The sequence below is a fragment of the Ambystoma mexicanum genome, chromosome 7p, assembly GCF_040938575.1.
Source record: "Ambystoma mexicanum isolate Mex_15411 chromosome 7p, UKY_AmexF1_1, whole genome shotgun sequence".
Classification (NCBI taxonomy): domain Eukaryota; kingdom Metazoa; phylum Chordata; class Amphibia; order Caudata; family Ambystomatidae; genus Ambystoma; species Ambystoma mexicanum.
Window position 1 is genome coordinate 79,916,345 of NC_090939.1, and position 12,763 is coordinate 79,929,107.

Consider the following 12,763-nt stretch of genomic DNA (forward strand, 5'->3'; position numbering starts at 1 on the left):
CTATCTGATTTAAAAAGGCTACTTGTGCTGCCTCTTCAAGGTTATCTTTCCCCATGTTAGTGGAATGGAACAAGAACATTTCTTCTTCTATTTCTTTCTCTCCCCTGATTGTGTCTCTGTCCCCTCTACGAAGTTGGGCTATCCGGTTCCGGAGTTTCTGGCATCTCAGTTTGGCGGCAAGGAATCTATTGGCCTTACCCCCATGGATATAGTAAAACTGTTTTGTTTGTACCAGCAGACGTGCTGCGTCATCTGTTAAGTGGGTTTCTAAAATTGCACTGGCTTTTTTTAGTTCCCGCCATGCCCTTTGTGAGCCCCTCTTTTGATATTCTTCCTCAGCAACTCGTATGTTGGCCTCCATGTTGCTTTGTACTCTCGCCCGTGTTTTGGCATAGTTTGATGATTGCGCTATAAACTCTCCCCGTGTTTTGGCATAGTTTGATGATTGCGCTATAAACTCTCCCCGTATCGCCACCTTGCTTGCGTCCCAGATGGTTGCCCAGTTCATCCCAGGGGTTATGTTTTCTTGGAAGTAGTTTCTTAAGCTTTGTTCTAAGCTCACCCGGACAACCAGGTCTTTTAAGATTATTTCATTCAAGCGCCAGGGTTTGCGGGGTTGTTGTTCTGGGTGATTTAGTTCTACTTTTAGGATAACTGGGGCGTGGTCTGAGAGGCAACGTATTCCGATATCTAGGTCTGTGACTTGTCGGACCATTGTTTCTGAGATGAGTATCATATCGATACGGGAATAACCTATACTCACTATTCCGCTGTACATAAAGGTTTTGTCTTGTGGGTTTAAAAAAAAAACGCCATGTCTCCAGCAAGTGTAATTCCCTTAAACGTTTGGCAAATGCTTGCCTAAATAAGTGGTCATGGGGAGTGGCTGGGAGGGTTTTCGCCACCTATGAGGATCCTCCCTATACCCCATTGTGAGCGTAGACTGAGATCATTGTGACCAATTGTTCACATATTTTTCCCCCCAGCATCAGGTATCGGCCTTCTGGATCTTTTTTGACAAAACGCTTTTCGAAGTTGATACCCTTTACCAATAAGATCCCCACTCCTCTTTTTCTAGTCCCCCCCTGGAGGCCAGGTATTGCATCGGAAAGGCTATGTGTTTCAGCCTCCATTCATCGTTGGGGAGAAAATGTGTCTCTTGTAACCATACCACTGAGGCTTGCATGTCCCTCAATCTGTTTAGTATGGATTTCCGCTTAACTGGAGAGTTCACCCCTTGCTCATTTATCGAGATAAATGTTAAGTTCGCCATTACCTCATTTTCAACCATTTATCCCCTTCATTGTGATCCAGCTCGTGTCTGTTGTACAATAAGGGAACACATCTCCGCCACCAGAACTGCCTGTAAATGGTTGTCCATACAACAAAAAATAGACCTGAAAACTATATGCCTTACATACAAAGCCCTCAATCATCTTGCCCCGCCCTACCTCTCTAACAAATTTACATTAAGACAGAACACCAGAACCACCAGATCGTCCAACACACTACAACTAACAGTTCCCAAATACTCCCTCAAAAGAGCCGGCGGATCCAGCTTCCCAGCTCTGGCATCACAACTTTGGAACTCCATCCCACTGGATATTAAATCTACACCCACCTTCCAACCCTTCAGAACCAAGGTCATCTCCTGGTTAATCAACAAATAACCGTCCTACCACATATGTATGCACACCTAATCTCCAATCTTACTTATGTTGTTTGACCTCTATTATCTATGCATTTCTGCCTTTTTGTTCAGCTCTCCTATGACCTATTACTACTGCACTATTGTCTGTTATTTGTAACCTGATGTTCAAAGCGCACATATACCCCTGGGTCAAGAGCGCTATATAAATAAATAAACAAACAAACAAAACAAACAAATCTTGTTTGTGTTGTGCCCTTCTACCTAAAACAGTCAAAGCAAAACTTCCCCCCTCCCTCTTAACTATTGGATTAAAACTTCCAACTTGTATTATTAACATATTACCAATGTGGTATATCACCAGGTGTTCTATCCCCCCGAGACGTGTGGGGTCCGGTTGACCCAATTCCCTTTCTTTCCCCCCTCCCCTTTTCTTAACCCATTTCGCCACCCGATGGCACTGTTAGGCAGAAACCTGTGAAGTTCTGTCTGGGACTACTGCAAAAAGTTTAAGTCTACAGGAGTTAGCAGTAAACCCAATTGGTAGCAGTCTGCACCACCCAGATTTACCTGGTAGCTGTGGCTGAGCAGGCAGACTTCTCTCAAGACGAGTTAGGCCGTATTTGGAGTATACACGATAGGGTAATTTACACAATAGAACAAGCAGACACTGATCGGAGCTTGGGTGTAAAGATATATAATTATTTATTTAAAAACACATCTATGGAAAACACACTGGCACTAATATGGCAAACAACTTCAATCACAGTTACTATAAGTATATATCAACCCCATAACAATATTTCGACAAGTCTAGGTTCAACGGCACCACTTATTTGCAGACAGAGGTGAATGCTTTAACCTAGATGGCACTCTAGTATTCGTTAGAAAGGGAGAGAAAAAGGCAGGGTATGAAACCAACTCAGTACCAACACTTTTACGAAACAAATGCAAGGCAAGCAGGCAGGGTCTACTGTAAATCACAAAGTTCAGAGGCCAGGCCCACTCGGAGAGAGGCAAGGCGGTATGTCCCAAAAGTACCACAGTGGAAATGCACTTCAAGTCTTTGTAGCAAAATGTCACAGAAAGGTTGGATCAGTTTAGAACAAAAGTTTAAGAAGGTCTGGAGGCGACCCAATGGAAAGGTAAGGATTTAAGACACCTCACGCTAACCGTTTCAAGGGAAGCCAGGCGGACACAGTACCTTGAGAGTGAAGAGGTAGCTCTGGCGGGGGCAGTTGTTCCTGGTGGTGGATGCAAGTCGGGGCTTTGCCAGAAGATGAGATGATCTCGTCGTCAGGGAAAGTTGAAGATCGTTGCACCACCAGGGAAGAGACCAGGAGTGCTCAATCACAAGGCACCACCTTTTGGTCGCGGTACAGTGGTTAGAGGCTATCCGGTTGCCGGGGTTCTCAGCAAGGGCAATTCGACCACTAGACGTCCTGGAAGCGAAGAAAAAGCAAGGGACTGGTTGTTCCCACCAGTCAGGGGAAGAAGACTCTCCAGCAGGGAGATCTCCTCTGTCGTTGGGAAGTGGTGAGTCGGTTCAGCAGGGCTCCACCGAAGGTGCCGTCGTTGCAGGTCGGCTTTGCTTTACCCTCGTCGGATTCTTAGGTCCTATGGCGACTTCTGAAGTTCCAGTCCCAAAAGCCCTGCTTTTATGCAGAAAACCCCCATTCATTCAGCCTAGCTGTCAATCAAACATGCTAAGTGGTGAGCGGGACGGCTCACCACTCGGGCCAATCACACCAGAGTGTGACTTGAGTTGGCAAGGCAACTCAGTCCAGGGTGACTAACCCCCTCCCACACCCCCTGTGGTACCCAGACAGAATGGCACCACTCTGGAGGGCTTCTGTGCAGAAGCCCGCCAAAAGTGGAACAAAGGGCTCAATCTTTGGTTCGGAGTTAGAGGCGAACACATACGCCATTTTAAAAACCGAGTTCTGGAAGAAAATACCAACCGGTGGATGTATTTAAGACAAATAAACCGGCGGTATGTTAGAGACTAATGTGAAAAAGTATTAGCCTCGAACAAGAAGAATCCCATAGGAATATATTCGCGGTCGAATATAAAAAGTAGTATCCACTGCCACCAGCCAAAACTCGACGAGGGGGATGGGACCGTGCCCCCTCGAACAACAGACCCAGGGGTAATCGAATTACCCCTACCTGTACGTCCACAATAGGATGGTTTGTACTAGTTCTGTTAGTAAATTTATGTCTAGTAAAGCCAATGGTGACTTTACATGCCCTGGGAGACAGTTGTCAGTCCCAGGGTATGGAGTCTATGGTGGGGATCCTCTAGGACACCCCAGTGTTATGGCACGGAGGGTGCGGTGTAACACACATAGCAAAACACATGAGGCCCTATGGAGTAAAAGACCCCATAGCCCATAGAACACATTGACATTCAAAGAAATCAACCACAATCATGTCCAAGAGTGGGAGGAAAAGAGTCTCGCTCTTGGCAGGATGAAAAAAAACAAACTCCAGAAATCCAGCAAAGCTGCTGGGGGACTCACTAGGTTAGGAAATTCAGCCTAAACGGAGAATTCTCCCTAACAGGCACGTGTGGTAACGGTTCATTGTCCATGTTGACTTGGGATTTCATTACAAGCATAAATGTTTGTTTTCTTGTTTTCTTTCCCTTCTGGTGATGTCATCCGAGTGTCTCTCGTACTTGGAAGCTGCGTGGCTGCTCAGGTGTGTTCTGTTGGTTGTATATCTTTGCTGCGCCTCCGTGATCGAGGTCGCCCTGGTTTCCATTGGCCTCTCGGATGTCTCCCCGCCGGTTCGTCATCTCGGGATGGGGAACCTTCCCCGTCTGTAGGGTTATCTCCATCGCTTTCTTGCATGAGATCCGCCATTTCTTCTTCTTTGGTGACTGAGAATCTCTGGCCTTTCCACTCGAAACGGAGGCATGTTGGGTGGCCCCATCGATAATGCACCTTTCTAGTTCTTCGCCAGTCAGTGACTACCCTCAGTTTTTTCCTTCGGGCAAGTGTAGCTTGGGATAGATCTTGGAACAGTTGAAGTGGCGTAGAGCGGAAGGTGATAGGTTCTTTTTGGCGAGCGGCTTGCATTATGACTGCTTTCAATTGGTATAGGTGGACCCGGGTCAGGACGTCTGGGATCAGATTCTTATTGATTTGATATGTGGAATAGGTTCTGTGCGTCCTGTCCATCATAATTTCTTTGCTCACCTCCACATTCAGAATATCGCGGAATAGGTCGATCACATATTGGTTTGAGTCTGCCACTGCCTTTGGGATTCCACAAATATGGATATTGTTACGTCTGGATCTGTTTTCAGCATCCTCCTGCCTGTTTTGTATTTGTTCCATCTGTTGCGCCTGGATATCGTGTTTGTGGCTCTGCTCCGTTATCACTGTTTCGACTTCATCAATTCTCTTTTCTGCTGCCAGGATTCCCTTGTTGAGGTCCAAGATGGATTTAGCCAGGTCACTTGCGCTCTCTTTGATGTCTTTCTTGAGTTCCTGTAGCATTTCTAAGAGGTCTGACTTCCTAATAGGTGGGTCTTCCAGAGTTTCAGTTCCCTCTGTAGGAGGGTGATGTACCTGGGCTAATGCTTGTATCTGGTTGCGTTTTTGTGTGTCCGTGTTTGAAGCATCGTCTTGATGTCGCCGGACCCCTGCCCTTTGGTTTTCGTAGTTTGTTTGGACATCGTGATCCTTACCCCAGCGGTGATTCGCCTCAGAGCTGAGCCAACGGTCCTAGGTCAACTGTGGTTACTTCCCAAATGCCTCGAGTGGGTCTTTTAATTACGGTTGTTTCGCCTGGGTTTTGTGAGGCTGGTTGAGGCCAATCCACTCTCGTGTATTGGTGTTCTGCTCACAGTGGGGTCCCAGGTGATGCGGACCGGCCTGTGTTCCTGGACTTTTGATGTTCCTGGGCCTCTGGGTCCCCCTTCAGCTGGATCACTAGTCAGGTGTGTTCCTCAGGTTTGCTGTTAGCTAGTAGGGAGGGCGCTGTGGTTTCAGCCGCGGTCTTGCTTGATGTCGGAGGCCCAGTGGGCGCTCTGTTCGGCTTAATATATGCCAGCAGCCCCGGGGTCTATCATGGCTCCTCCTCCCCCTTTGTGGATCCGCTCCGGAGTGTGGTGTGGGGGTCCACAGTGATCAGCCGTGTGTTAATGCTTAGTAGTCTCACCCCACTCCTCCTCATCTACATTGCTAGGTGTGCGTTTCCGGCTGCCAGGTTCTAGTATTGATCTAGGTTCTAGATCACCTCTGCCATGTCACCATTACGCTCCGGCAGGACTCGTGGTGTTGGGTGAGGGGAGGGAACCCCGTTACGTTCAATAAATGTGCTGCTGGGGCATAAATTACTTTTCATTAGGGTGTTTTCCCCCATCAACGTTTGTTTGGGGTGGTTGGAGCGGGCCTCGTTTCATGGGCCTCTGCAGCCCCGGGGGTTATCGCGGCTCCCCCCCCTTTGCGGGTCTGCTCCGGAATCAAAGGTCTGGCCGCGTATTAGCAAGCCTCTGCATGCAGGGTGGTGTTAGTTCAGCAGATCCTCCCACTCCTCCTCACCTTTATTGCAGGGCATACATATCGGGCCGTCAAGTTTCATTCCGTGAGGCTCTGTGATCCCCCTCCGCCACGCCACGCCGGCAGGTCTCAAGGCGCCAGGTGGGGGGAGGGGACCAACTGTCAAAGCGTGGCTTCGTCAGCTCGGATTTTCGTTTACCCTGCCTTTTCATTGAGCGCTTTGTTGTTGTTGGTATCTTATCGCGGAATTCGGCGTAGTCTGCTGATTTTACCTCGGTCGCCGGGCAATTACGAGTCCTTTGGCGCTGGAGCTCCGTTCCGTCTGCCATCTTTGTTGCGGGAAGTATCTGCACCGGAAAGTTCAAATAAATTCATCAGCAGTGACTCAAATGCATTCCGCTGCAGCTCATCTGTTCTCCTTAGTTTCCAACGCCGGTCAGTGGAATTTGATGGCCCGCATGTTTGATTTTAGGGGTATTGGGGGTTCGAGAAGGGATTGGGACCGGGAACACAACGAGGCGCATCCTACGGCGTCCTCGGCTGGCCACGCCCCCACAGATCACATTTTAAGCAGTCATGTTTAATGACTGTGTTTAATCCGAACAAACCACACTGCAGCTTTCCTCCATAGAAAGCAAGCCCCAGTTCTAAAAAGAAAAATCATCCCCTGAAAGCATTTAACTGTTGGATTTAACCTTTTGTGCAGCAATCTGACCTGAGGGAGCATGAGAGATGTCTAGAAGGTGCATAGATGAGACATACAGAAAATAAATAGGGAATCATTTCTGCGAGAGAGCAAGGAGAGGGTGGTTGCTTCTGGTTGGTGAAAACCACCCCCCTCCTCCCACCTTCAAGATCTTGGGACATTTGGTTTATACAAAGACCTGCACGTTTTCAAGACAAACTTAAAAAGAGACTTAAATACCTTTCTTTTATGAACTAAGAACAAACATTTTGTCACATGACCAGTACGTTGGGAGAGATCCAACGAACACTGGCCGGGAGCGAAGCAAGAGCTGGGACCCCATTTACTTATCTATTTTTACATTTGAGTAGCGCTCTAAGCTCGGAGGCATCAAGGTGCTGTTTACATGCCCTGTTACTCCGATGACAGTGCAGGCATAACCATACATACAGTGTACAGTTTCATAGTTCAAGCGGGAAGCGTAGCTTTCAGGAAAATGTGAGTGTTTTTAAGGCTCTCTGGAATGTCCAGTGGGCGTGTTCAGCACATTGAGTGGGCGGGAGAAGGTTCCAATGTTTTGCCGCAATGGCTGGGAAGTGCGAGCCTCCAGGTTTAGCCGTTTAACTTTAGGCAGGGTGATGCAGTGAGCATAGGCTGTTCTGGTGGATGATGCCATGGAGATTTTCTGGGATAGGTGGGGTGGAGCATCCTAAAATAGGCATCTCTGCATGACTGAGAGGGTTTTTAATGGAATATGTTCACAGATGGGGAGCCAGTGGGCTTTTTCCCATGCTGCAGTGATGTTTGGATTTGTGGTGGTTCAGGGCTGCGCTGAGTGTGTTTTAGTGAATAACTTGCATTTTCTGGATGTTGCTGTCGGTGGTGCCTGCAAAAAGTGCATTGCAGATGGGTAGGGCCTATAACTCTGGCACATTCTTTTGTTTTTTTGAAAGTGGTAGGGTCAGATGGTGGCTAGGATTTGGACTGAAGACTACTTTTTGGTATTTGACAATTGACGAGCACCCTTAATTTAGTTTGTAGGCAGGAAAATCCCTCTTAGCAATGTGGACAGATGGGCCTTTTTCCTTTTTCAGTTAAATAAAACACTTGAAATGTTAACATAGAGTCTGACTCCTTCAGGGAACCCAGGGTTAGTCTATTGGCACTGTATTTTTCCAATGTATTAATCAAGGATAAAGGGTATACATGTAGAAGCAAGTTACAATGGTGAACAGTTCTGCTTACACTCTTCATTTCACTTGGTATTACTGAGTGCAGTCTTCCTAACCGGATTTTCTGCCATCTGAAGAAGACAAATAAGGTTACAAGCCTTCCCAGAGAGATCTCAGCCGGAGGGGAGGATCCTGGACTGGGCCTAAATGGTTTGTTTTTGGTGAAACCCAGATACAGATAGTTCATACACATACGGCGGACTCAATCCTCAGGAACCAACCTGACAATAAAATGACACCAGAAGTCTTAGGCCAGTATACCTGTAGCTTTCTAAAGCCTACCATGCTACAACTAGAAATGGCTTAAAGGTAGATTTTGATTTGCCGTCTTGTAGCATTCGATTGTAAAATTTGCATCTGGGCTGCACACAGTTAAAGGCAGAATTGAACTATTGGCACTTGGTTCAAATCCGCTGTTGGCAGGAATGCTGGTTACTCTGAAACTGCAATGTTGCCAAACTGCAAGACCGCTGCTGAAGGGAGTCAAATGTTTGCACTATACTTTTCAGCATGGAGTATTATGACGGTGGAATCTGATTAACCGATCTCCATTTCAGAAATGGATGGACCCACATTTAATATTAAAAATCAAAAAAGCTTTGTTTATTAGGATGGCTCTTATTTTTATCAACAAACTCTTTACAGGAGATCAGGAACCCCAGTGGTAGTTGATGACCACGATTTCTCCTGGACCCCTTATAAAGACTCCCAGGAGGAATTCCAGCCCACAAGGGGAAAAGAAGGGAGGAGCTGGGACTAGACAAGTTGGAGACTGGCCCATGGAAACTGCTGATCGTAGTATCCAAGGAACTTGCCAGGCAGGAAGGGACAGGCTATATAAATCAGAAGAATCATTCTCCAGTGAAAGGTGTTTGGGCGAGGTTGGAGGAGGTGAAGGAAGACTGAGACCAGGGATGAGTTTGTAGCAGGTGTAGGAAAACTTGTAGGATAGTTTTGGCATGTTTGGAGAATGTAAAAATAAGTTGTTGGTACTGAGAGTGTGGTACTAATTTTATTGTAATATGGATGAGAGACGGAGCAAGCGTGGGGGAAAGGGGTAAGATCAGAAGGGGGAGTGGAGATAGGGGTGAGAGGCGGAGTTAAGAGGAGATTGGAGACCGGCACAAAGGCCAGCTGAGGTGAAGGAGAAGAGACCTGTCATGAGAGGGCTAAAACTAGGAGGGAGGTGGAGAATAGTCTGGGGTAGTGAGAGGAGCGATGAGACCAGGATGGGGAAGAAGGGTAGAGCTGCAGAGGTGGCATAGAGAAGAGGAGTGTTAAGAGTAAGTTTAGGGATAGAAAGACTGTCACTAGAGAAGAGGGTACAACAAGACAATCAGCCTACCTTAGTTTAGGTCACCCAGACTGCCCCTGGGGGAGATTGGGCGAGAGAAGACAATGGCATGTAGGCCTCCCAAGATTGGGGTCAACCTAGACCGTAGGGGTATAGTGGCTATAGCCAACACATCTTAAATCTAACCTGGGTTAGGCAAGGGGGAGCCCCCTTCAAGGCTGAAGGCAAGAGTACTGGGACTACTCCTTGAGTTGGAGCATCAATTGCCTCTTTTTGTAAGTTGTTTTAAAGTAAAGTGAAAGCGTATTGACAGTCATGTCTTATTGACAAGGTAGTCTCGTATGCAAGAGGTTTGGCCCCTCTCATGTAAAAGCTTTCTTTCTAAACTCATTATTTCACATCAGATCCTCTTGTAAGGGGTGGGGATAAAAGGCAATGTAGGATGCATGCTACTCACGAATGTTACCTCGGTCTTATTTCAGAGCCTGTTCCAGGAGGTTGGAGTGCGAGTGGAAGGCTACATGGGAGGCACATCGCCTGCTGGAGGTTTCTCCTCGGTTGATATAGCTGTCTGCACCATTGAAAAAGCCAATGGCTTGATCAATAGGCTCATTGAGGAAAAGAAGCTGCATGTGTTGGGTAAGACTTCAAGCTTTGTTTGCTACCTGTGTAAATAAGGTTTCTGAAAGAATTCATTGTCATGAGGCTCTCTCCCCTGAGATGTTACTTTGTGTTAGGGACCATTCAATGATTTTCAGTTGTTTTGACGGGAGCTTTTCTCTGATTTTGTCCACGTTTAACAAGAGATTTAATAACCCCATTGTCAATGAGAGGTTAAGTAAATGAAACTATGGTTAATTTCAGAACACATTAGTCAATCTGATGTCCACTTGATTGTCCAAATATATACCCATGGTCGCTCACCTCCCCAATTTACTGCTAACAGCGATGTGACATAGGTTAGGTAAAAATGTTTTGAATTGATCCACCAGCTTTAAAGTTCAAGAGAATTCCTCTGCTTTTGATATCCTGCCTCCTTCTCCTTCCATATGTCACTGATAGATTCACCACTCTTCCAATGTCTCTCATAATGAGCAGTTCAGGCACTGCTCTTTTATTTCCCCTTTTTACTTTTTCTTTCATTTAACATTTTTTGTTAAACTTTCTTGCACAGAATCGCCAGAGGAATATCTCTGCAGAACACTAAATTAATGAAACTGCAATTTCCATATACAGAAAAGTCTCAAGTGTTGCCATTCGTCCTCAAACGCCAAGAAACTACAGCTTTAAGGGTGTGTAACAATCACAAGTGGAGTTATCACTGCAACCTGGATGGCCGAAAGCAGACCTGGGTGTGGGAAACTGGGTGGTAATATGGCCACAAAAAGGTGTAAATGCCCCAGCACTGAAACCCCTTGCTGGAAGCCTGCATCCACCCACCTATTCCCAATCCCTCCCAGAAAGGATCCTCCTGGATTATCCAGCACAATGCCTGGAATAGAATGACCATCTCTCCAACATGTTGAAGTCCTCAGGTAATTAGAAGTCACAACCTGAACTAGAGCTTCTTCATTTCCTAGACTCCAAGTAGCTAAAGAACAAAAAAACCTGCCCCAGGTTGTGCAGAGAGAGAGAAAATATATATATATATATATATATATATATATATATATATATATATCTCCAAATGTTCAGATGAACCAGGAAATCAACCATATAACTGTGATACTTCATAGATTTCGGTCCCTCTTTATGGCTAACCGTGGCCATGAGATGGAAGAGCATAATGTGGATGGTGACTCCATCAAACCTCCTTACATTTGATCAGTGCTTGGTTGTCTCGGGAGGATAGCTCAGGGGCAACGTGCTTGTCTTGGAAGCAAGACGACCTGGAGCAACACAGGTTCGAGCCCCGGGTCTGCGCTTAGAAACCTCTGGGTGTTAAGCGCGTTATAAATAACCTATCATATCTCTGGTCTAAGCTGAGTGCAACACCGTTATTGTGCCACCCTCACCTATATCCAGGTTCTGACTTTTTGTTGGGAAGTCTGGAAACAAAGCATGCCAGATTCTGGCTGCCGAATTCCTCTCATCTCATACCAGTCCAGCTAGAATCGCTTCCATCTTGGGCGACAAAGCATCAATCTGTATCTCTCCCAGCACTCCCAAGCACCCATAATGGTGCACCCACCATTGCCTAAAACCTGAAATCTAATTGAAGGATACTGTACACACACTTCTTTGAAAGATCCTCCACGCCTGAAAGAATGGAGTCTGGCACTTTGCCCTGATAATCTAGGGCGCTGACCTGTACCATCACCTTGCTAAACGCTGTTTTGGGTCTGAGTACCTTGCCCACCAGCTCTGCAATTTGACTTCCACAACCTTTGATGATAGCTCAATCTTCTCATTCACAAATTCATATTGGCATAAATGCAGAATATCGTCCAAAGCTGGGTCACTCTCCAAATCCCTGGTCATCCAGTATGCCCTCTTCTGAAAGCCCCTCCTGTTGGTGATAGCATTATTATGGTATTTATTGAGCGTGGACCTTTTTTGAGAAGCCACGGAGCGCTTTACAGAGGTATACAACAATACAGATAAATAACAGAGTGCCTGACAGGGGTGTACAACATTGCAGATGCATAACTGAGTGCTTTTCAGAGATAACAGAACAGATATACTGTGGTGGGTAGGATACAGAGGAGGGGTACAGCTGTACTGGGTGGCAGGGAGAAGAGGTGCGGACGGCGTCTAGCGAGTCAGGTTATGCGAGGGGTCACGTGATGGCCTAGGACCGGGTCTGCAACCTTTGGCTCCCAGATGTGTTTGGACTACCATTCCCATGATCTCCTGAAATTGACTATGCTGTACAGGCCGGATGGGAATGGTAGTCCAAACACATCTGGGAGCCAAAGGTTGCAGACCCCTGGGAGGTGTTTAGGAGGAGAAAGTCTTTGAAGAGGTGTGTCTTGAGTTCTATTCTGAATTGTAGGAGTGTGTGGGCGAGTCTGATGCTGATGGGGGAGGAGGTTCCATAGTCTTGGGGTGTAGGCAGAGAAGGCTTGTTTTCTGGTCCTTTCCTTTTTGCAGCGGTGGATTTCAAGTCTGCACTTGTCCTGGCTTCTGGTGGCGCGCTGTCCACCGGAGATGCTGAGTTTCTCTGAGGTAGCTGGGTGACTTGAGGGCCACTTTCATATAGATGATGCAGCAAGACTTGCTTGTGATTTGTGCGTGCAGTGGAAGCCAGTGCATGTCGATGCGGGCCTGTGTGATATGGTCGTATCTGCGCAGACCCTTGATGAGGCGTGCAGCCACATGTAGGACACTTCTCTGGTGCACAAGGGAGGACGATGGGGAGGCCTTCGAGGACTGCATTGGACCAGTGCTTGA

The 12,763-nt window shown here is 46.8% G+C and overlaps 1 protein-coding gene across 1 annotated transcript in view; it reads left to right on the top strand.

Annotated features, from left to right (window-relative positions):
• Positions 1-12,763, top strand: part of POLQ (DNA polymerase theta) — a 1,553,125-nt gene that overhangs the window by 130,221 nt on the left and 1,410,141 nt on the right. Inside the window, exon 5 of the mRNA XM_069635828.1 lies at positions 9,853-10,009. Within this exon, the coding sequence (XP_069491929.1) occupies positions 9,853-10,009 (157 nt within the window). The remainder of the gene's footprint in view (positions 1-9,852; positions 10,010-12,763) is intronic.